This window comes from Podarcis erhardii (genome assembly GCF_964252035.2).
Source record: "Podarcis erhardii genome assembly, chromosome: 9".
Classification (NCBI taxonomy): domain Eukaryota; kingdom Metazoa; phylum Chordata; class Lepidosauria; order Squamata; family Lacertidae; genus Podarcis; species Podarcis erhardii.
In genome coordinates this window covers 10,825,492-10,850,861 of record NC_138512.1, presented here as the reverse complement: position 1 = coordinate 10,850,861, position 25,370 = coordinate 10,825,492, and the positions used below count along the sequence as shown (strand labels likewise).

Here is a 25,370-nt window from a genome sequence, read left to right as displayed (position 1 = left end):
AAAGGTTATACACAGGTGTGTCAAATAACAATTAATTAAGGACAGTGTAAGAAAATTTAAAGGGCTTGCCGATCAGAAGGTTGGTGATACGAATCCCCATGACGGGGTGAGCTCCCGTTGCTCAGTCCCTGCTCCTGCCAACCTAGCAGTTCGAAAGCACGTCAAAGTGCAAGTAGATAAATAGGTACCACTCTGGCGGGAAGGTAAACGGCATTTCCGTGTGCTGCTCTGGTTCACCAGAAGCAGCTTAGTCATGCTGGCCACATGACCCAGAAGCTGTCTGCAGACAAACGCCGACTCCCTTGGCCTATTGAGCGAGATGAGTGTGCAACCCTAGAGTCATCCGCGACTGGACCTAATGGTCAGGGGTTCCTGTACCTTTTAAGAAAAATTAAAGGTACAGAATATCAAATCTGGCATCACAATGCAAGCTAAAACCATAAAGCTACAGACTTTACATAAAACAGTAGAAATCTAGCCCTGTGTTCAAACCCCCCGGATATGTGGATTTGAATAAATAAATCAACCTGGTTTATTGTTGTCGTAATAACTTCTCGTAATCTTTCCTGATCCCAGGACCAGTGGTTCCCCTTCACAGATGTATTATTTGGGTGGTTGTCAGTGGTGGATCCAACTCCCAGATCTTATTCTACCACGATAATGAGAAATTGGGGAGAAAGTAAGAGACATAAGGCTCTTCGTAAATGGCCCAATACACAAATAAGTAAATAAATAAATCTGTACAGAGATGTTGATTTTACACAAGCTGGATTTAGCACTTCAGAATTTTTTCGCGTGGATGCATTTGCACTCTGCCCATGAGATCTTTAATGCAGAAATCAATTTTGACGTTCTTTGAATTCTAAAATAATTTGTAATAATTACATACTGACCGTGATGGATGGTAGCAGTATCTCAGGACAGCATTCCAAATCAAACAGGCTCTCGTTTTCTAATTAGAGAATGTGGGTTTCTTTATCCACGGAATTTATTAATTCAGCTCAGTGAAGCAGCTAACAATCTTGCTGATATTAAAACAAGTAGGCTTATTTGTTATTTCAGAATAATGATTGGCACCATTTTTTCCTCACTTGGGTGAATTATAGGAGTGGAACTCTATGAAAGTTGCATGATTAGGACTGTTTTAAGGAACAGTAAGAGTAGACATATGAAATGTTCAGAACACTCTAAACTTCGAAAGCAATTTATAAAGGTTGCATTATATTTTTTGAATCATATTGGGCTGAAAACAGATTTCACAGAATCGTTACTAATGTTCATATACCAATTGTTTTCAATATTCAGATGGATATTTGAGGCAGGTGCTGGTGACTAGAGAGGTATTCTCCATTTATAGTATGCTCTCAATAAAGAGAGTTTAAAACCTTTTTTATTTGTCCAGACTTGTAGACAGCTAGTTCATTCTTAGCTGCTGAGAACATCTGAACACACAGAGCCACACCTATTGGTACTCAGTTACAAGTTACAAAAAAGGAGATTCCAACTAAACATATGGAAAAACTTTCTGACAGTAAGAGCTGTTTGACAGTGTAATGGTCTCCCTTGGGAGTTGTGGACTCCTTGGAGGTTTTTAAGCAGAGGTTGGGGGGCCATCTCTCATGGATGTTTTAGTTAAGAAGGGGTTAGATTGGATGGCCTTTAGGGTCCCTTCCAACTGTATCTGGTAATACAGTTTTGATTCCTACCCCCTCCTTGAAAGGCAGGTTGAAACACTTACAGAATAGGTTATACAATGATTAAACTGCAAGTTTTCATATATGGGTTTATAATACAGTGGTACCTCGGGTTACATACACTTCAGGTTACAGACTCCGCTAACCCAGAAATAATGCTTCAGGTTAATAACTTTGCTTCAGGATGAGAACAGAAATCGTGTTCTGGTGGTGCGGCTGCAGCAGGAGGCCCCATTAGCTAAAGTGGTGCTTCAGGTTAAGAACAGTTTCAGGTTAAGATCAGACCTCCGGAACGAATTAAGTACTTAACCCGAGGTACCACTGTACTGAAAAACAACCTCATTTTTTTATGCTAATGTTCTACAATTTAGAAAATGGACAGCATTCTACCAAAACAAAAAAACACTGACTTTTTCTTAATTTCATTATTGTCAGTTGGGCCACCACACAAATGCGTTTTCCCACCCTTAAAAAAAAAAAAAAAAATGTAGGGGACAGTTAAGTCCAGTCATGGACAACTCTGGGGTTGCGGTGCTCAACTCGCTTTACTGGCCGAGATAGTCGACATTTGTCCGCAGACAGTTTTTTCGGGTGATGTGGCCAAAGACTAAGCCGCTTCTGGCGAAACCAGAGCAGCGCACGGAAACGCTGTTTACCTTCCCGCCAGAGTGGTACCTATTTATCTACTTGCAGTTTGAAGTGCTTTCGAACTGCTAGGTTGGCAGAAGCTGGGACCGAGCAACGGGAACTCACCCCGTTGCGGGGATTCAAACTCCTGACCTTCTGATTGGTAAGCCCTAGGCTCTGTGGTTTAGACCACAGCTGTTTTGAATTACTGTTGTATTTGGCTTATACACATGCATCCACACACAAATGGTCACACCAGCTAATACAAACTTCATAAGATGAGAGCTGTTTCCCAGTTCTTGAATACAATGGTTAAATCAAATTTTCCTGTGGCTTACTGTATACGATGATTTAACACTTTTTGTTATTGTTGTCAATTAATATTTTCAAGCTTGTGCAATACCATTCACGAGCACCCAAGTAAAACAGATTAAATGCTTTCTTGGGATGCTTTTGAACAATGCTGACATTAAAAAGCAATTTCCAGAGTTATGATAACACCACGAATACATTTAACTTTTGTTGTGGTGAGATGATAACAGGTACTTCTAATAAAATAGTTTTTTTATATAAAAAAAAAGACATTCCAAGACAGAAGAAAATGGATATTTGGGGCTTAATTGAGATGCAACAGGATAGGCATTCAATTATTTTGCTCATAATATGAAGGTTTCAGGATACAGGTGTTTGTTTGTTTGTTTGTTTGTTTGTTTGTTTATGTTTCAAAGTGAATACAAAGAGATTTATTATTTCATAAATTTTAAGTTTCAAAACATTACAGTCATACCTCGTGTTGCGTTAGGTTCATGTTGTGTCTTTTCTGCTTACGAACATGGGAAACCCGTATGTGTATATTTCCAGGTTTCGCTGCGCGTGCATGCATAGAAGCGTTCTATTGCACCGCACGCATGTGCAGAAGCGTCGCTTTAGTTACGGACTTTTTGGTGTGTGAAAGGCACACAGGAATGGATTGAGTCCATAACTAGAGGTACCACTGTATCAGATTGGAATTCTCAGTGTGGGCCACAAAATATATGCAGAGTCAGTCTCCAGGAGACTTTGGTGTAAGGTAGTTCATATATTTAACAACAACAACAAAAACATATCCTTCCTCAATGTTCTTGACATAGTGCCACACCAGAGCAATTGGGGAGGATTTAAAATGATGTGGTATGGGAACTGGACAGTTGGACTTCCTCTCTCTACCTGAGTGCTGTTAATTCTGGTGTGATCCATTCCTTGGCAAATGCTGCTTTGGTGAAATTAAGCCAAAGGAGGTAGCTTCTTTGAGAATTAGTACTGTTCAGTTTCCAAGGATCTGCTTAAGGCAGCTGAGTTCTTTTCCCCAAGTAAACTCTTGATGTGGGCAGAGGAGGAAGAACTACAGAAGAACTGACTCTACCTTTTTGTTTGGGTGAATTAGACTGGTGGTTAAATCCTATACATCAGAGGTCCCCCCCTTTTCTAGTTTTTATTGGTTTTTCAATATATACATCCTTTATGAAATATCTCTCTAACAATTTTCCATTTTTTCCTGCTCCCCTCTCCTGGACTTCCCTCATACTTCCACTTTCTTTTACTTTCAATTTATTCATCCTGCGTATTATTTCCCCAATTAATTCCTAATACATTTACATTTATTTTTTATTATTGTATACATTTGTGAATGTTTACTCAAACCCTGCCAATGAGTCCAACTCTTCATGTTGTCTCTTCATATATATTGTAAATGGTTCCCATTCTCTTTTAAAGTCTTTGTTGTCCCTTTCATGTAATTTATCTGTTAATTTTGCTAATTCTGCATATTCCATGAGTTTCTCTTGCCATTGTTCTTTCGTTTGGGGTTTCCTCTCCCTTCCAAGCTTGTGCTAGCAGAATTATTGCCGCTGTTGTTGCATACATAAATAATTTCCAGTTGTCTTTTCTTATTTCTTGATCAGAGGTTTTCAACCTTTTTTGAGTCCATGACTCCCTTGACCAACTACATTCTTTCTGTAGGCATTCACAAGATAAAAATTACTTACACATTTCCCATTTCCCAAAACTATGTGAACTGAAACAGTTATCCTTCGAAATTTGTGCTTATCTGAATTTTGCAATGCAGTTCTCCAGCCAAGTAGTGTGCACAAAATTCAGGGTTAAGTAGCTAAAAGTGAACATTAATTAACATTAACACCTACAACAACCCACTATATTAGGGGGAATTGTTTCTGTAAAAATATGTACAGTAGGAGAAAATCACAAAAAATGGTGATGGATTTTCATGAGGACTTCTGTTAAAAAATATATCTGCAAGCTGATGTAGAAATGTAGAGAAGTGAATTTAAGGTTGAAGAAGATGAAAAAGTGAGAGAAATCAAAACTGACATATTTGCGTATTACTACCTATCCTTGATCTGATAACTGAATGACAATTCATTTGATTATGGGCATGTTTGTCATATAACAGCTGCCCCCCCCCATCAAGTAAATAAATAAAAAATACTTAACTAAATGACCAATTCCATCACAGATGGCTTGGTTCTGCCCCCACAACATAAACCCTGACCCTGCAACATAAATATTGGCTATGCTCATTGTTCCTAGACTAGCGGTTACCCTCACAGAAATGCAAAATAAAAAGAAGTAGCATCCGAGTGAAAAAGACAGGACTTTATTGAAATATAAATGTGCATAGGGGCAGCCTCAAAAATAAGGAGGAGGCTACAGGAAACCACATCCAAAGCAATGTTTTTATACTCTTCCAGATGACACATGCCATTTCTATTCACCAAAGAATCACAGCAGTCTTAATTGTTGCAATCCAAAGTCATCTTCCTGAAGCAAATCTTTTAGCTCATCATGTAACTATGTGATCACATACAACAATTTTACAGTGTCTTTCTTTATTAAGACTTTGACTAATTTTCCTTTTCATTAAATGTCTCCCAATAATATCCAATATTTATCTCAATTGCCATGCATAGCCGATTCTCTTTTCATGCATACAATGGTCACCATAGAGTCTAACAGTCTATTGCGTGTCGAGATCCCCAAGCCACCCCCCAATAACTCACACTTCACACATCAATTTTGGTTTGGGTTTTTGGCACGATTTTGGCCACAACTTTATTTAAATACACCCAAGTGAGTGGTTGCTTAGGCATTGGTTCCGACTATCTGTCCTTGCTCAGGGACAGAACTGGCTTCCGGATTCCAGCGGCAGCCAATCAGGGAAACAAATTTTGGGGAGAAAATGAGGCTGGGCCTCAGTCCCTCACTTCTCACCCTCATGCTCCTGGTGGCTTGCACGGCCCAAATCTGATGCCAGGGACTAGGACGAAAGGGATGGCAAGCCCCTGGATTCCTTTAATGGAATTCCCTTTCCGCACCATCATTGGAGGGCTAGGCACTTACCCCTCCACCAACCAATTTGAACCAATGCCTAACCGCCAACCTTACAAGTTGTGACGATTTGCTACGTAGTAGGCAAAACCAAATGGCACCAGCCAATCAGCCAAATGGACAAATTCCTACCAGGCCCCTGCCCCAAAAGCAGGCGACCCCATGACAGGCATAGCAAGGTCAGAGGACAACGAACACCCCCCTTTTCAGGGAGGGTGGGCGGGTGATCCGGTGCAAGCAGCCAAGAGAACGCTCAAAGTTGGGCGACCAGTATTTAAAACCTCTGACCCCTCCTTCAAAATTGGCAACAAGCAGTTCTCCCCAGCGACCCGATTAACCAATACACTGCCTGGGTCCCTCCACAAATCCGCCCAGCAACAATGGGGTGGCTTGTATCCCCCACTGTAACACGCGCTCTCTGCTAGGGAGAAAACGTTTTCTTTTCAGTTTTCTGGAATGTACATTCACTGTGCAAAGTAAAAGCAGCTAGCTCTGTACAATAAAAGGTAGGCAGGCACAGGCTTTTTCAATTTAGGTAGGCCATGGGTTCAAAACAAATGGAATCATCAAAATGACATAGTTTTATGAAATTATTATTTTCACCAACAATTACTTCGCAGCTGAAAAGAGGGGCAGCCTTAAAGCACCCCAGATTTCATAAGGCTGTAGAAGAAAGAGGTAACCTTCTACAAACTAGAGAATTCAGACTTGAAACTTGCTGGAAATATGTGAAGTATTGACCAATTTTCATGCACAAAAATGTTCATATCAAAAATAGCTTTCTTTCCCTCACTGCTTCAATCATCAGTAGCTATTTTATAATGCTTATCCAATTCACAGGAGACACAATGATTGCAAAGGAACATTAGTTTTCTACTGGGTCCAGTATTCTTTTGCAGATGTGGTCTAAGATGCCATAATTCAAAGCAGTGGCATAGAAGGAGAAAGGGACTGTAAATTATGGAGCATGATGTCTGTTCAAATGCTTTTACCGAGCAAACAAATGGAAACGATGAAATGGAAGAGGGCAAAGGGTGCAGAAGGAAAAAAGACAGTTGTGTGCGCAACCGAGAGATGTGTTTTGCCCTGAAATAAAAGAACTAACCACTACTACTTTGATTACTCATTGGTCTCATAATTCATGTTACATCATCCTTTTCTCCTGCACTGTTGAATGAAACAGTGTCTTTGGTTATTTGATAGAAACAACATAAAATATGAAAAACGACCACCAGTTTACACTATTATTCTAAACTGGAGGCATGAAAATAGAATATCTGAGATTTTGGATTGACTCACTGTTCTCACAAGATAAATGTGTTCCTTTTGCTTTTTATATTTGTTCCGCCTTCAACTCTCAACGTTTCTCTGTTTTCTGGTGTTTTGCTTCTGCTAGCACAAGGCAATTCATGAGAATGCATGGCTGCCACCAAAATCACCACTCACCTTCTCTTGCTTAGCAATATCTAGTAAAACATACTCCATACTGTGACATTGCAAATATCCTTTCTTTCCTCTACTAGCTATAAAAGGATTGTAAGGTTAAATGGTGTTTGGTTCCGGATACAGCAGAGTTTTACAGGCAAGACAGATTTGTATTCTGAGAAAAGGTAATTATGGATTTTGGAAACATAACTGGCCAAAAGGCTAGTTTTAGGGGTTCTGTTTTATGCTGTCTTTCCCCAAATGAAGTTTTGTCAATGTGTGATCAAAGGAAACCTTTGATTTTCTTATGTAATAGCTTCTGCAACAGCAGCTGCTACAATCTCTTCTTAGTGCTAAGGATGGTGACAATTTTTGCAATAATCGAGCTTCTACTCCAGCTGCAACCTGTTCACAAGCTTGTGAGCCAATCAGGTTTCACGTGAGTGCTGGCAATATTTAATGGTACAACATTCTTCAGCTGTGAAAAAACAACTAACTGAATGACAACTTATCGAACCAGGCTGTTATAATTGTGCAACCCATTTCTGTGTGCTGCTGAAATGTGCATTCCCTTGAACTCTGTTTAATTGAGGCGATGACAATAGCTATTAACATTTATTGCTGCATTTCTCATCCTGTTTCCTACTATCATTGTGGGGAGGGGAACTGGAAATCCTATCAATTTAAAGGGTTATTCACCTGCCAAAACAATGTTGCTTAAATATATTGGCCTGAGGGGAAACTATCAAGGCCAGACCAGAGGAGGGGGGTGTAAGTTGGATGTAAGGAAAAAAAGAGGCGAGAACACATTACTACAATGATTAAAGTAAACTAAGATATGAGAAAGGGACGCGGGTGGCGCTGGGGGTTAAACCACAGAGCCTAGGACTTGCTGATCAGAAGGTCGGCGGTTTGAATCCCCGCGACGGGGTGAGCTCCCGTTGCTCAGTCCCTGCTCCTACCCACCTAGCAGTTCAAAAGCACATCAAAGTGCAAGTAGATAAATCCTCTGGTGGGAAGGTAAACGGCATTTCTGTGTGCTGCTCTGGTTCGCCAGAAGCGGCTTAGTCATGCTGGCCACATGACCTGGAAGCTGTACACCGGCTCCCTCGGCCAATAAAGCGAGATGAGTGCCGAAACCCCAGAGTCAGCCACAACTGGACCCAGTGGTCAGGGGTCCCTTTACCTCTACCTTAATATATGAAAAAATATACAAACTTGTGACACAATGTGACATTAGTCAGTATCACCTGCCCCCCACCCCATTCAGGGCCAACAACACAACGGAGTATCAAGCAAACTTTTTAAAATATTAAATAAAACAAAAACAAAAACCTAACTTACTGTCCCACCCTTGCCATCACTTTCTTTCGGTTTCTCATCATTATGCAAAGAACATTAGTGAGTCATCTTCAAATGATTTAGAGAAGCCATCACGGTTTCTGATTTGATCCTGGAATGTCCCACTTTTCCTTAGGATGTCCCTGGAAAAATGTTGGAGGGTATGGAGTTATCTGACCCCCAAGCTATCTGAAGGCAATCCTGTATAGAGATTTTTATTTATTTTTTAAATGTTTTATATTTTATATGCTTTTATATATGTTGAAAGCTGCCCAGAGTGGCTGGGGTAACCCAGTAAGATGTGTGGTGTATAAATAGTAAAATTATCATTATGGAATAGGGCATGGGTAGGCAAACTAAGGTCTGGGGGCCGGCTGCCTTCTCAATCTGGCCCGCAGACGGTCCGGGAATCACCGTGTTTTTACATTAGAATGTGCCCTTTTGTTTAAAATGCATCTCTAGGTTATTTGTGGGGCCTGCCTGGTGTTTTTACATGAGTAGAATCTGTCCTTTTGTTTAAAATGCATCTCTGGGTTATTTGTGGGGCATAGGAATTCGTTCATTTCCCTACCCCCCCCCCAAAAAAATATAGTCCGGCCCACCACAAGATCTGAGGGACAGTGGACCGGCCCCCTGCTGAAAAAGTTTGCTGACCCCTGGAATAGGGCATCCCTATTTTCATCAGAGAAATGTTGGAGGGTGTGCAGAACTGAGGTCTGGTGAGTTCTGGCTGGAAAAAAAAGCCCTGCATGCCACAATTAGGATTTGTAAAAAGCCTCCTATTAACTGCACCGGAAAGTTTTTTTCAGAAGCAGTAGGAGGGGCCAGGAGCATGACAGCAGCAAGGAAGGTCACTTTAGATATATGTGCATTCACAAGCACCTTGTAGGCATGTGTCATAGCAGTTGGAAACCCGTGGCAAACTCTGGCAGCCTGCCTTGCCCCATAAAATTATAGTAACAGTTCTCACTTCCTTCTCATTCTTCATGGTAGTAATCTCCCATGTTCCAGTCATGGTCATGTTATCTTTATAGCAACTGAACTGATCAATTAAGACTTAGCCTGCACATGAAAACTCCAACAAGAATTCTGCAATGATACAGAAAAAAACTCCAGAGTAGGTTCATATCAAGGAAAGGCAAAAGTACCAGCTGGTTATCACAGTTCCTGTGTGAATGACAAGTGCTAAAGTTTGATGCGAACTCAGCAGTAGAGCTTAAAACATCATGGGGGACAACAAAGTGTTTTATATTTGAATCACAATGCAATTAAAGCAATTACAGATGTGTCTGTCAATATTTTGTCACTTAATCTTTTTAAAAAAAAAACACCCAGACATCTGGCTCTCTGCAGAGATGAGTTAATAACAGTATTTGCATTTCCTTATTTATTGTGCTGCGATGATCCACTTATAAAAAGAGATAATTTGTACAAAAGCCTCTGGGGCATGGTATAAATGCAAAGAGGTGGATATTTTGTTGTCCTCCGTGTTTCTCGACTGGGAATGTTTGCCTGCTTGCTCCCTGTGCTACCTCCCTCAATATGCAAATGTTTGATGTACAGCATGTAAGTTTATTTTAAAGAGATTTTAACAGCCCTGATCGTGTATCTTCTAGGTTTCCTGTACACCCAGAGCAGTACCAAACACAGCATTAAAGAGCGACTTATGAAGCTCTTGCCTTGTTCAACTGCCAAAACAACATCTCCTGATATTCAAAGCAAGTTTTTTTTTCCCCTTTTCCCATTTCATGGTTAGATTTGCATGCATCGCCAGGTTTATTTTAAAAACAATTTTACTAACTTTATTTAAATCAACAACAACCTCTTGATTTAAACCTTCTGCTGGTTATCTGTTTTACAACCTTGGAGTGTTTGAGAAGATACCATTTCCAAGACTGAATTAACTTGATGGATTCTGCAGTAACGGGTCTCAATGACTTTCATGAAGCTGGCAGATGGTTGGAGAAGTAGGTTATGAACTGTGTTTGGAGGAAGGCTTGAAAACTTAACAGGTTTCCTCTGATGAGGAGAACCATAATACAGTAGTGGCTAAAGTCATCTTGACCACACTGCTACCAAACCTCCCTACAATTGCAGCAGTAAATAAAAAGTGTTTAGCTCCTAGCAGGATGGAAGTACAGTGGTACCTTCGTTCTCAAACGCCTTGATACTCGAACAACTTGGAACCCAAAAGCTGCAAACCCAGAATTAAGTGTTCTGGTTTGCTAACCTTTTCCAGAAGCCAAACATGCTCCATTTTGAGTGTTACGCTGAGGTCTGTCTGTTTTTGCTATTTATTTTACGTTTTTGTTTTTGCGACTTTTTTGTTTGTTTTTGTGACTGTGTGGAACCCAGTTCAGCTACTGGTTGACTGATTGTGTGACTGCAGTACATTGTTTATTGATTTCATTTTATGGATCAGTGGTCTCATTAGATAGTAAAATCCATGCTGAATTGCTGTTTTAGGGGTTGTTTGTAAAAGTCTGGGACGGATTGATCCATTTTGCATTACTTTCTACGGGAAAGCGCGCCTTGGTTTTGGAACACTTTGGGTTTGGAACGGACTTCTGGAACGGATTAAGTTTGAGAATCAAGGTACCACTGTAAAGAGTTATTGGGGAGCCGCCATAAATTTTTTAAATGCCTCTTTTCAGGGCCCATGAGGCAGTTGCCTCAGGTGGCAGGCTGGGGAAACTGGGAGAGTTGACAGATCTGTACCTCAAGTAGCCACTACCAAACCATTCTACATTGTAAATCTTATATTAATAATCCAAAAATTGAGAGAACAAGGTACAAGATCTACTACAGAAGCCACAAACAGAAAACTCATTCAAATTGTGTCCAAAAGGAAAATTCAGTCTTTAAAGTTCCTTTAGCCAGGCTCCTGTAGATATCAAAAAAGGTAAGTTTGATCAAATGAAGTGTCGGCGATGTTGCGCTCAAGGGTTAGATATCAATGAAGATAAGTTTGTTTCGCCCATGAAGAGTCTCAAGCTTCTTCAGTAAATTCTCTCTCACGGTTTTGATATATTTATAAACATGCAAGTCCATATGTTACATTCCTTCTTGGCTTAAGCTACAATATTTAATTTCTTTCTTCAGGAAATTTTTCCTCAAGATTTTGGTGTGTGTACATACATTCAACTTCATACGCTAAGTTCTTTCTTAACTTAAGCATTTATTCATTTACTAAGCGAAACGGGACAAACGCTGTCACCCTGTCTAACTCTCGTGCGTAACTCTCGTGCATAACATTTTCCTTTTGGACACAATTTGAATGAATTTTCTGTTTGTGGCTTCTGTAGTAGATCTTGTACCTCGAAGCAGAAGGGTGGCAAGTGGGGGCACCATTTTCTGTTTTGCCTCAAGCAGCAAAACATCGTGGACCAGCCCTGCCTCTTGTGCATTGTCACCAGGTGTGCATCAGAAAGTAATGGCATGTGCAAGAGGGCTGCATCAGTGGACCTTAATGGGCAGATTCATATTGGAGGAGAAAGTCCCACAAGTACCTTGGTCCTGAGCCATAAAAAGCTTAGAACCAGCACCATAAATTGTGCTTGGAAACAAAGGGGCAGCCTGTGCTTCAAATGTATTTAAGGAATAGGTTTCCCATTCTAAAATCTGACTGTGCAGTCAGTCTGAAACGGGCCCCAAAATCCTCATTTTTCCTTCTCCAAGGGTGCATTAGCTAAAAACCATTAACTTGAGCACTTGAGCAAATGTATAACAAGAACACAGCTGTATAAACAAAGCTCTCTCCTTTATCAGTCCGTGACGCCTAATGAATGGCCTTGCCAGTTCCAAAGTGGAGCAGGGATGACACATCTGGGTCTTACCTTACATCCTGACCACAATGATGCACAGACCTTTTCAGCCCACCAGGAACGGTGCCAGGAGTACTCTTAGAGTTGGTGACCTTCTTACCCCAAGGAATACAGGAACAGGAATACCCTTTTATGGTCAATAATACAGGAACACTCTTTTATGGTCAAGAGTACAGGAACAGGAACACCCTTTTATGGTTTTATGGTTAAGAGTACAGGAGCAGGAGCATCTGTGATGTCAACGTACGTGTAGAAGCTTACGTGGCTGAATTCCTGGGGAAGGGGGGAGAGGGTGCCTGGAGGATATATATACTGCATGGAATCTCTCATTTCTTTGGACTTGCTGTGAACTGACCGCGCAAGTGCCTTTTGCTATCCGGAGAGCAGAATAAACTCTTTCTCTGAATCAACCTCGGTGTCATTTGACTTCCTTTCTCCCTCCCGGGAGCAATGCAGACCCCACCAGTCGGTAAAGTCTAAGAAGGCTACAGTATGGTGTGGATCTGCTTCATAGTAATGGAGGTGCCCATTACCCAGTTTTAGTCTTCTCCCATTTTCTCAGGGAGTTAGTTCTTAAACTGTTCTGGGAGAAAGATCCTAGTATACAATGTTTATATTTTATGATGCTATTGGAAGGCTATATATTATAAACAGACTGATCCTGCTTCTCCAAACTTTAGGACCTTGAAAGAATGACAGCAATTTAAATTTGCATAGTAGCATTTAGAACTCTCTTCTTCTGAGGAAAAGAATTTGCAGTGACCAAATTGCCATTTAGTTGCCTGCAAATTGGAAACCCACTTAATCAGTTCTTTCTGGAACAAATTTTTAAGTTACAAATTAGTGGAGCATAAACTTATCTGTTTAAAAAATGGATTACCTGTGACATTGAGCTTGCATGGCAGGTTCTAGCAAATTTTCACAGGCTGTTTATCATGACTTGAAAACTGGAGTTTGTGAGCCTCTTGAATACTGAACAGCGGTGCTTGCTCCTTCCTTTGTAATCAGAAAAGGGAGATTTAATTTTCAAATGCAAATGAGAAATAGTTGAATTGTGCATATTCTACAAAGCCTTTAATTTTTAATTTAGAACATCTTAATATTCACTGTGCTGTGCATAATAATTATTTAAATTTAGAGATGCATATTAATGTATTTACTGAAATTTGCAGCCCACAAATGACTTGCACTCCAGTCCTAACACCTTAGATTCTCTGCATGAATTACATCTAATATCCAGATGGCACTTTGTATGTGATCTTTTCTTACTTAAAAGTTATGGGGCAGAATCTGAATTGGTATCACAGTTCATGTGGAGAGAAGTTTTAATGCCCCAATGAAACTTTTTTTAAAATAGGGCCTTTTTGGAAAAAAAAAAACACAGAGAGAAAGATAAGTTTCTCTTTTTGGTGGGGTGGGAGAGGGCTCAGCTGGGGAGGCAAGTATGAAACCTCCCATCCCCACACATTGCTGGCCCAAACTAGATCATGTCCTCTGCACTTTCTTTTGAGTAAGACATAAACCCATACTTAGCTGCAGGCTACACATTAAGTGTAATGTGTAGTTTGGCCTCAGAGAATAAGAGCCAGTGTATATACATCATTTAGTGAACCTGCTCCTGGTGCGCACCATGTTGTGCTATATACCAGGGGTGACAGGTAAAAGTGCTGTCCTATGAAACAACCTCCTGGTACTCAAGAAGCTAGCGCATGGGAAAGATGGCTAAGCTGGAACCTTCTATCTGACATGCCAACTCTATGTGGGGATTTTTAAATATGAGGCAACATTCAGACAAGTGATTCCCCCACTTGCAATCTGAAATGGTACAGCCCGGGAGCATTTTTTACTATGTGTTTGTGCATTATATGCAGATTAGCTCTCAGTCACTGAAATCATTGGGCCTCAGCTTGTCTTAACTCAGCACTTGATTGTGGTCCTTCAAACTTGGAAATAAGCTCCACTGACCTGTGTGGCGGGACTTCCTTGCACGTATATATACTTGATTAGGTAAAGGTAAAGGTAAAGGGACCCCTGACCATTAGGTCCAGTTGTGACCCACTCTGGGGTTGCAGCGTTCATCTCACTTTATTGGCCGAGGGAGCCAGCGTACAGCTTCCGGGTCATGTGGCCAGCATGACTAAGCCGCTTCTGGCAAACCAGAGCAGTGCACGAAAACGTCGTTTACCTTCCCACCAGAGCGGTACCTATTTATCTACTTGCACTTTGATGTGCTTTAAAACTGCTAGATTGGCAGGAGCAGGGACTGAGCAACGGGAGCTCACCCCGTTGTGGGGATTCGAACCGCCGACCTTCAGATTGGCAAGTCCTAGGCTCTGTGCCACCCACGTCCCTTATTTGATTAGGACTGAAGCTTAATTGCACAGTGGAAACGAAGGAGCTCCGTAAATGTTCATGAGACCAGTGGGCTAGACCTGGAGGAAGCCACTTGCAAAACACAGCCTCATTTGTCAATGCTTAAGTAGCGGGGAGAAACAGAAGTTCCAGGCTTCTGCAGTTGCTGCAGATTGGGGTCAATTAAACTTTCAGAGAAAAGTGGAAACGAGTATAAAAGGTGGATAATTGTACAGACAGATAAGTGCCCTTTGGAGAGATGTTGCTGTCGGCTGCTGCCACAGCTTCAGAGTGGCGTTTTAAATTTCGTGTGCCACAGCATAGCAGAGTCATTGGCGTTTTAGTAAATGTGACATTAATGCTCTAGAAGTTAGTGCCAAACTGATGCTAAATGTGTCATTGGAAAGTATGGCAGGGGTCTTCCTGCCGACTCCCTTAAATTGTGCATTTACGCACACACTCTACATTGGGACCACAGCTGGGACAAGAAAGGTTAAACTTCCCTCCCCCACCTGTGATTGCAATGGAACTCAACCCCGCACACCTGGTGCTCTTGTTAGCCTAATTTTAGCAGCAGCCTTCATGGAATGGAGGAGAATTTCACCAAGTGGCTTCCCACCTGAAAGAGCTTCACCATTTCGTTAGGACAACAAAGCCATGCCCCATTAAAACCAGGGCAATGTGTTAGTTATGAATATCATCTGTTACTGTCACGGGAATTCAGTTGGACGAGGGCCTAAAGTGTTGATTTGATATAATTGAGTTGCTTTAATTGGGAATAGGTTTCATGAAACTGGACAAAAAGTCTGCTGAAATGCTGGCTTGCTGTTCCACATGATACCAAGTAAGTCATTATCCTTGTTTTTGTTACGCTGCTATGTTGGCTCAGATTACATTTCTATAGAGGAATCAGCCATTACCTGAAAACAAAAGGTAGCAGATTTATTGATGTTTTTGTCCCTGGGTTCTTTTTTAAAAAATTACATCCTGTGAATTATGCTTTTTCATTTCCGCTTAAATATATTGCTGGTATGGGGGGGGGGGAGAGACACACAATAAGAAAATAAAAATAGATGCAACAATTGTGATGTAAGGACTTCTGGGGTACATTCATTTCTGAGCTATGCAAGGATGAATTCCTCAATGGAAAAGCATTAAGCAAATGTTTTTGATATTTAGCTGGGAGCTCAAATACATTACAGGATGCAGAAGGGTCTAACCTTGAAAAAAGGTAGGCATTAGCTGAATGGGCAGCAGTATAAGTCATGGGTAGGCAAACTAAGGCCCCGGGGTCGGATCCGGCCCATTTGCCTTCTAAATCTGGCCCGCAGACAGTCCGGGAATCTTTTTACATGAGTAGAATGTGTGCTTTTATTTAAAATGCCTCTCTGGGTTATTTGTGGGGCATAGGAATTCATTCATTCTTTTTCAAAATATAGTCTGGCCCCCCACAAGGTCTGAGGGACAGTGGACCGGCCCCCTGCTGAAAAAGTTTGCTGACCCCTGGTATAAGTGATAGTCATGGATTAGGGCATAGCTGTCAACTTTTCCCTTTTCTTGCAAGGAATCCTATTCGGAATAAGGGAATTACCCTTAAAAAAAGAGAAAAATTGACAGCTATGGATTAGGGGAGTGGAAGATTCAGGTGTCAGGTTAAGCAGGCAAAACAGGGTTTAAGGCACACAGCACCCTCCTGTCTGATAAATGTGCCAGGTTCTTAACTTATGGCTTACTCAGGGAGGAATTTCATGTGATAAATCCCCCCACTTACTTTCTTATTATGTAAAGCAATGGGGGGGTGGAGAGAATTTGTTTAACCCTTTCTTTCCTAGCAATTTGTCTTTTCAAAACTGTGCGTACACCCCCCCCCTCTGTGTTTCATCCCAACGGATAAAAGGGAGATTTGCCTGGGTTTTCTTTTTTACTTCTTTGGAGGAGAGGCAATTTTCAGAGAGGAAATGCCGTATTTTTCGCTCCATAAGACACACTTTTCCCCTCTTAAAATCTAAGGGGAAATGTCTGTGCATCTTATGGAGTGAATGTGGGGCTGGGGGGGGGGACCCGGGCTTCCCCTACCAGCCCCGACCTGCTCTTTGGGGCTGGGGGTGGGGGAAAGCCACGCTTCCCCCACCGCCAGCCCCACAAGCTCCTGAGCAGCTCTGGGGTAGCCCACGAAGCCTCCACAGGGCAGTGGGAAGCCTCCATCCCGCTGCCCTGGGGAGGCTTCGTGTGGCTATCCCTGGCTTTTGCGGGAGGTAGGGGAAGGGACAGAGCGAGGCTCTCTCACTTCCCCCACCTGCAGCAAAAGCCCCCAAGAGCCGCATACTGTATTTTTCGCTCTATAAGACGCACCAGACCACAAGACGCACCTAGTTTTTGGAGGAGAAAAACAAACAAACAAAAATTCTGAATCTCAGAAGCCAGAACAGCAAGAGGGATCGCTGCGCAGTGAAAGCAGCAATCCCTCTTGCTGTTCTGGCTTCTGTGATAGTTGCACAACCTGCATTCGCTCCGTAAGACACACACACATTTCCCCTTACTTTTTAGGGGGGACGGGGGAAGTGAGTCTTATAGAGCAAAAAATATGGTGGTTTTTTTCCTTGAATCCCCCCCCCCCAAAAAAAGTAGGTGCGCCTTATGGTCAGATGCGCCTTATGGAGTGAAAAATAGGGTAACACCTACTGTACCTGAAGCCCTCTGCACCAGCTTTACATGACAAAAGCAAGCCAGGATAGGGGTGTGGGAAAGGAAGACCCATGCAACTGCATTGTAAGGTAATGCTGAAAAAGTATACTGAGCAGGGCTTTTTTTCAGCTGGAGCACATGGGATCTTAGCTCCAACACCTCTTAGATGGTCATCATTGCTATTCTAAGAGAACAAGGGTGAGCTCCAGCACCTCTTTTTTCTAGAATGATAGCACTGATTTGGAGCATATTTAAGGAGGTTTTCTCTTCCTCCGGTGGGTAGGACTCAAACCAATGGATTCAAGTTTCAAAAAAGGAGATTCTGACTAAACATCAGGAAGAGCTTTCTGGTCGTATGAAGTGTTTAATAGTGGAACAGACTCCCTCGGAAGGTGGTGGACTCTCCTTTCTTGGAGGTTTTGAAGCAGAAGATTTATGGCCATCTGCCTTGGATGCTTTAGTTGAGATTCCTGCATTGGCAGGGGATTAGACTAGATCAGGCTTCCTCAAACTTGGCCCTCCAGATGTTTTGAGACTACAATTCCCATCATCCCTGACCACTGGTCCTGCTAGCTAGGGATCATGGGAGTTGTAGGCCAAAAAACATATGGAGGGCCGAGTTTGAGGAAGCCTGGACTAGATGACCCGTAGAGACCCTTCCAATACTACGATTCTATGATTCTCTGTTTCCAGAGCATACAGATTCTCAAAATTATTCCTACTTCCATGGAATGCTCTGTCATTAAATTCTCAGTTTTATGCATACTTGAGACTAAGTCCCATTGACTCAAGCTATAAATGGTCCACTGCCATTTTGTTTTAGCTACACCAGGCACCCCCAAACTTGGCCCTCCAGATGTTTTGGGACTACAATTCCCACCATCCCTGACCACTGGTCCTGTTAGCTAGGGATGATGGGAGTTGTAGTCCCAAAACATCTGGAGGGACAAGTTTGGGGGTGCCTGATCTACATTGACTGTTCCAAGAGGATGAGGAACAACTAGTTGTGTGTTATTCCTAGTGCTTTTAATGATTCTTGTAGTGTTCAATAGGCACTAAATATCATCATTGCCATCTGTTCCTGTTAATTGAGATTAGCTGGAAAGCTCTAGTAAACGTCCCATTGCCTCCTTAGACCACCATCTTTTTGATGTTTTGATACCGAGGGCTGTATCCAACTAAGTGTTGCTCAGAGTAGACCCATTGAAATTAAGGGACCTGTGTAAATAATGTTCATTAAATTCAATGGGCATTAAATTCTGAGTATGACAGCTACAACCCAGTGACCCAGATAATGGAATTCTGCATAGCTGAATTCTGCCACATTGTGGTTTGTTTGCTTTTCAGACCAGAGTCGGTTCATTATGGTTGTTCAGCAATAGCAGTGAAAGTCTGATCAGCTCTATCATCTGAAGTGATCCTTGCTCTGATGTTTCAGCTTTTCCATATGCAGAATAAAACGATGTGAAATGCCAATTGTTAGGACTGCATACGCAGCGACTGCACTTGATCCTGTCATCCTACCTCCTTTGCCTTTTTCATCCTTGGGGTTTTAAGCTTTCCGACGAGACTTTTCTTATTTCAAAATGGCTCTGTAAATGATCTTGCTCTTCATTCAACTCTGAGGTTTATAACTATGGCTGATTCACACACGCAGTGATGTGAGGTGATATGAATGTTTGGTTTGTGGTCGCACATTGCTCGACGTTGCAGTCATCAAGGGATAAACATGTTGAACCAGGCCTAGGATTTTAGATAATTTATAGCCAAATCCCATTCAGGTTTACTCACAAATATATCCCAGTGAGTCTAGTAAACATTAGACTCTAGGATTTCTTTTCTGGTAACCTTACTTACACATTGGGTACAATGGACAAGGGTCCTACCAGAAGTTTTTTATTACACATTGATGATTATTTGTCCTGCTGGTTCTTTCAGGGTGGTTATACACAATCCCACTTACAATATTAATTGTAGCTGAAAAAGTTTTATAGTGGTTATACTGCTTCATTTCTAACCAGCACATCCTTAACTTCCTGCTTAAATCCCATAACTTTTCAAACTTCAAATGTTCTGGATATATATATATACCGTATTTTTTGCTCTATAAGACTCACTTTTTCCCTCCTAAAAATTAAGGGGAAATGTGTGTGTGTCTTATGGAGCAAATGCAGGCTGCGCAGCTATCCCAGAAGCCAGAACAGCAAGAGGGATCGCTGCTTTCACTGCGCAGCGATCCCTCTTGCTGTTCTGGCTTCTGAGATTCAAAATATTTTTTTTCTTGTTTTCCTCCTCCAAAAACTAGGTGCGTCTTGTGGTCTGGTGCATCTTATAGAGCGAAAAATATGGTATATATGCACTGTAGTCCCTCCAGACATCAGTAATGTGGTAGCATTTGCAGAACAACTAATAAAGCAGAATAAATCTACCCCTAATTTCACTAGTACTGTCTCAAGAACCTGTTGCAGCATATATTTGCAATAAAACACAAATGTAAATGAGTTAAAATCCAGATGTTCTTTTTTTAAAAGAAAAAAGGAAAGAAACTTTAAATCAGTGCATCTCAAACTTTTTGTGATGGCAGAACTCTTCACTTCAAACAAAACTTCAGTGGCATCCTTGAAGTAAAATATTCTATTTTATTGTGGGTTTTTGGGAAAAGGTGGAGGGGGAAGTTAATTACTGAGAAAGAAAGAAAGAAAGAAAGAAAGAAAGAAAGAAAGAAAGAAAGAAAGAAAGGAAGGAAGGAAGGAAGGAAGGAAGGAGAGAGGGATGGTCAACCAGAGCTGCAACTTTTTAAAGCTGCAATTTTGAGATTTTGAAAAACATTGCTGTCAGTCTTCTGATTTCTTCTGATGGGACAAGCCTTCGTTTGGAGCTTGTCTACATTTGGACATTATTTAGCTTCTCTCCCCCACCCCCCACATTCTAATTAGACTGGAGTATTCCACACTCACACATACTTGAATTGGTATGGGAGGAGTCTTTACTGTTTATTCCCTTCCGTGTTTGTCCCTGCCTTCTAATTAGTTGATTCTGTTATGCCTATTAAGTATTGACAGGGCATGTGCACAGATAGCTGTCTGCACACCTTGGTGTTTTGCTTTTTTAAAAAAAAAAAAAAAATTCCTGCTCATGAAGTGTCCAAAAGCACATGGTCAGGCAATAAAAACAAAAATCAACATTGGGTAGCTATAACTAATTCTTTCCAGTAGTAGAATGCAATTTTGGCAGGAATCTCAGGTGATAAGGCTCAGCAGGTGATAAGGCTCAGCAATTCTGGCTGTAAATATATACAGCTTGCAGGCTTTTGCAGATACAGTGGTACCTCGGGTTAAGTACTTAATTCGTTCCGGAGGTCCGTTCTTAACCTGAAACTGTTCTTAACCTGAAGCACCACATTAGCTAATGGGGCCTCCTGCTGCTGCCACACCGCCAGAGCACGATTTCTGTTCTCATCCTGAAGCAAAGTTCTTAACCTTAGGTACTATTTCTTGGTTAGCAGAGTCTGTAACCTGAAGCGTATGTAACCTGAAGCGTATGTAACCACTGTACAGATATATACAGATACAAGTACAAAGTAGCTCCATTGGTCTAAATAAGTTGAGCAGTTCAAGATGTGACACCAACAGACAGACAGATACAGTGGTACCTCGGGTTACATACGCTTCAGGTTACATACGCTTCAGGTTTTATAACTGTTCCAGATAAACAAAGGGCTCCACTTACTGTTAAGTGAGTGGCACGTTTACCAAAAGCAAGCTCATAAAGATATTCTTTGTCAACTCTCAGACCCCCTCTGCCTCATTTTCCACATCTTTTATGCACTGGAGATCAATTCCCAAGTAATGGGTTGTTTTCTTCTGACTTCTCCTTCTGTTTGGTCTCACAGACAGCGTAGAAGATGAAATGGAAATGGCCACTGTCCGGCATCGACCCGAAACCCTCGAACTGCTGGAAGCACAGAGCAGATTCACAAAGAAGGAGCTTCAGATTCTGTACAGAGGGTTCAAAAACGTAAGTGGTCCTGGTTGACCCTGCAGAAGGCTTCACCCATCTCCTGATGTGAACTTGCTGCTACTTGAGTACACAGGTCAGCCATGTTGCGTGGCGAGTTCCTGCCTCTCCCCCCCCCCATAGAAATAAAGACACAGGACACAAGAATTCGAGTTAATGGGTCAAATTAGGCCACAACTTTATTGATTACAGGAATTGAGCGGTATTGGCTTAGGCATTGGTCCTACAACTAACTAGCCTGGCCGGTGAGGGTTAACCACCAGTGGGAGGAGTCCTGCTGAGGCACGTCAACTAGGACCTCCCCTGGGGTCGCTGCGTGGGGGCGTGCCATGGGCCTACACCTCCATAGGCTTAGGACAGGGCCACACCCCCGGAATCCTTTACCGGACTACCCTTTATTTGGGAGAAGGTGATGGCGCTCCCTCTCCCCCTTCATCTGCATAACAATAGACTGTACCCCCACCAATGCCTACCGCCCATACCGTGGAGTTGTGACGGTTTGCTACAAGGTAGGCAAAAACCAAATGGCTGGAGCCAATCTGCCAGATGGAAAAATTCCTACCAGGCCCCTTGACGGCAACCAACTGAGGTTCATAGCAACGTCAGAGAACCTAGCCTAAAGGGTGGGAGGGTAGGGAAAACCAGATCAGCTGTGGCGTGGGAAAGAGGGAGGTCCTCGGCCGCGCCAGACCTAAGTAGGTGAGGCCACGCCCCCCATGTCCGCCGATTGGCTGGCACGGGGTATGACGCGGCCAAGGATCAAATAGCGCCAAGCTATCTGAGCCTAGGGACGCGGGTGGCACTGTGGGTAAAGCCTCAGCGCCTAGGACTTGCCGATCGTCAGGTCGGCGGTTCAAATCCCCGCGGCGGGGTGCACTCCCGTTGCTCGGTCCCAGTGACTGCCAACCTAGCAATTCGAAAGCACCCCCGGGTGCAAGGAGATAAATAGGGACCGCTTACTAGCGGGAAGGTAAACGGCGTTTCCGTGCGCTGCGCTGGCTCGCCAGATGCAGCTTGTCACGCTGGCCACGTGACCCGGAAGTGTCTTCGGACAGCGCTGGCCCCCGGCCTCTTAAGTGAGATGGGCGCACAACCCTAGAGTCGGACACGACTGGCCCGTACGGGCAGGGGTACCTTTACCTTTTATCTGAGCCTATCCACAGCCATTTCTGGCTATCGCCAACTGAGGAAACAGTGCATATTTTGAAATCTGGGTTGGAGGTATACATAGTGGACGAGCTATGGATGTGTTGTAATAAGTGTGTGATTTGCATAGGGTAATAATTTAAAATTTACACGGCAGGAACTAATGTACAAAGAAGCAGAAATAATGAAAAGGAATTGAAGAGCTCCAAATTGCCTGATAAGTAAATAGCTACTGAGAGGAGCTGTACTAGAGTTGAGTAATGCCAAAGCTTGAGTAATCTGGAGAATTTTTTTTTTTAAATAGTTTTTATATTGTAATTGAAAAATAGATTTAATAGGGTCTTCAACACCACAGGCTTTTGAGGCTGCCTCCAGCGATGTTCTGCTTCCCAGTCTTCAGTACCATTGCTGATGAATCATTGCCAAACTGCCATCACAGTAGGGGAGCGCCATTTTGTAGCTGGCTTTCCTGTCATCTCCATTTGCTGCAAAATGAAACTGTGATTGCCGCAGTCATTAACCTTTCAAGCCAATGGCGCTGTGGTATGCCTTGTACAAGTGGCACTTCACAGTAAATTGCCCAGACTATCAAGCAGCCGCTCTCGGCATGCTGCCTATCTTTCTCTTTGGGCCATTGATAATTTCCGTGCAAGTTTTTCTTTTTTGAAGCAGCTTTTATATTTCCACACACTTCTCTTCCCCAAGTACATGTTAAATAGTTAGGGCCCTTCCAACAAATTAAACCTTTCATTTCTCTTCTCAGTAGCATAGTCACTTCTAGAGCACATTGCCTTATCCTTTCAACACTGTAAATATCTATGGTTTGCAGAATGAAAGCTACAGTAGAACCTCAGTTTTCGAGCGTCTTGCAAGCCAAACGTTTCAGAACCCGAATGCCGAAAACCCGGAAGTAATTGCTTCCATTTCCGAATATGCCCCGGAAGTTGAACGGCTTCTGAGGCGCGTTTCTCAGTTTTTTCAATTCAGTTCTCCGACTGCCCCTTGCGCCTCGGTTGTCGAACGTTTTGGAAGTCGAACAGTCTTCCGGAATGGATTACATTTGACAACTGAGGTTCTACTGTACGCACCTGTTTTTGTCCATAAGTGTCCTGGGTGTGTTCAAAATGTTACCACATTTTTAATTGGAATATAAAATGGGCAACCTTGTTCAGGGAAGTTTTTAGTGTGTGATGTATTGTGCTTTTACTGTTTTTGTTGGGAGCCACCCATAATGGATGGGCAACCCAGCCAGATGGACGACATAATAATAATAATAATAATAATAATAATAATAATAATAATAATAATACAGCACGTGCAAGCTGAAGTGCATCAGGAGAGAATGGTTCCATTTAGCATCTTCCTGAGTCTGGCATGCATGTTTCCAAGCTGGAATAGTGCTTAGAGGTGTACTTTTCAGCAGAAAAGTTTCATGCTAGTGGCACACACACATGTCCTCACACATCCAATTTCAAAGCGTAAGTGGCAATCCCAGAGGAAATTCAAAAGTTAGACATGACAGCTTTAGAGTTTCCCTGTCTCAATTTAGGAAATTCTGCAGTTGGCTGATGGGTGCACATAGGCTTGCCCTCCCCCCCTTTTTTTAATAAAATAATTTTATTAACATTTTCTTGGTTTTACATTTTCCATAGGTCAGTTTCATTTGTTGAGACATTAGGGTTGCATTAGGAAGAAAAGGGGGGGAAGAGGTGGAAGACGAGTGGGGGTGGGGTCGGGAGACAATGTTTCTATTTTGCTTAATATATGTGTGGGGTTTTGTGTCAGCGTCGCTTGTGTGGGTTCTCTTTGCTATTCGCTTGTGTTCCTTTGGTGGTGAGAGAAATTGGGGTTGGCCTAGGTTGCTTGTTTGTGATTGGCTGTGGTGAACTTTGTTTTCATGTGTGAGTGGGGTGGGAGACTTGCCGTTTTGACCTATTTTATAATAGCTAGCCTTACCCGGGGCAGAATGTTGATAATGAAAATAACTTGGTGAGAACTAATGTTTCGCTGGAAAAAAGCACAGGCAGCCATGTTGACCTACAAGAAAATGTCAGAAATCCATATTAGGACAACTTTAATTGGCCAAGCAAAATGTCCCAAAATCAAGTTTTGAGTTCCCCAGAGCTAGGTATTAAGATATAAGGAAGGGTTTGAATATTGTTAAATCTTCTTAATACTAACTTACATTGTCCTGAAGGTGGCAATACTTAAGTCTCTTAGAGGGCATCCTAGGAATTGTAGGAATCATCAGATCTCCCTCTACAAGGATAGGAGCTCTGAAGTAAGATGAGATAAAATGAAGTCATTCTAGGGGCATGTCAAGGATGTGCCAGGAGACTCTGTGAATCTGCAGAATCCCCAGACCTTCCATTCCCCTGACACATGCCTGGAAAGAGGACAAATTGTGCTAGTCATTGATTCCAATAAGAAGGAAATGTTTTTAAAAACCCAAAGCGGGAAACATAAAGAAGGGGAAATGCTCCACTACGGACACACACAATGATGACAATGTCCAGCATTGCTTTGGGAAAGACTGTTCATCTCCCTTCGGTTCTTTTTGGACTGCTCCTCCAGTCTCCGTTGAGTATTTCCATTCCATCTTCATATAAAATGATGACACAGCCAATTGGGAGAAGTAGCTAATGGCCACAAACCAACAGAGTTGAGCATGTTTGAGCCTATTGGTTTCACTGGTTTTAAGCAGACATATAAGCAGATTATAGCCAATACATGTGGCGTAAATCTGTGATTACTTGGCAATGCAGCTCTTGCAAACTCAAAGACCGATAATTGTTCACACTTCTGTGAAGAAAGTTTTTTCGTCGTACAGTTACTGAGGTGCAATAAATACCACTGCTTGCCGTGAACATTCGCA

The 25,370-nt window shown here is 42.2% G+C and overlaps 1 protein-coding gene across 13 annotated transcripts in view; it reads left to right on the top strand.

Moving 5' to 3' along the window:
• KCNIP4 (potassium voltage-gated channel interacting protein 4) overlaps positions 1–25,370 on the top strand; it is a 405,833-nt gene that overhangs the window by 332,368 nt on the left and 48,095 nt on the right. For 10 of the 13 annotated variants that reach the window (XM_081876482.1, XM_081876479.1, XM_081876481.1 and 7 more), the window contains one exon: positions 21,225–21,349. In XM_081876482.1, coding sequence (XP_081732608.1) covers positions 21,225–21,349 — 125 coding nt within the window. Of the gene's footprint in view, positions 1–10,087; positions 10,194–15,152; positions 15,492–21,224; positions 21,350–25,370 lie in introns of those variants that run through there. The other 3 variants (XM_081876473.1, XM_081876478.1, XM_081876485.1) reach the window with 3 other exon arrangements.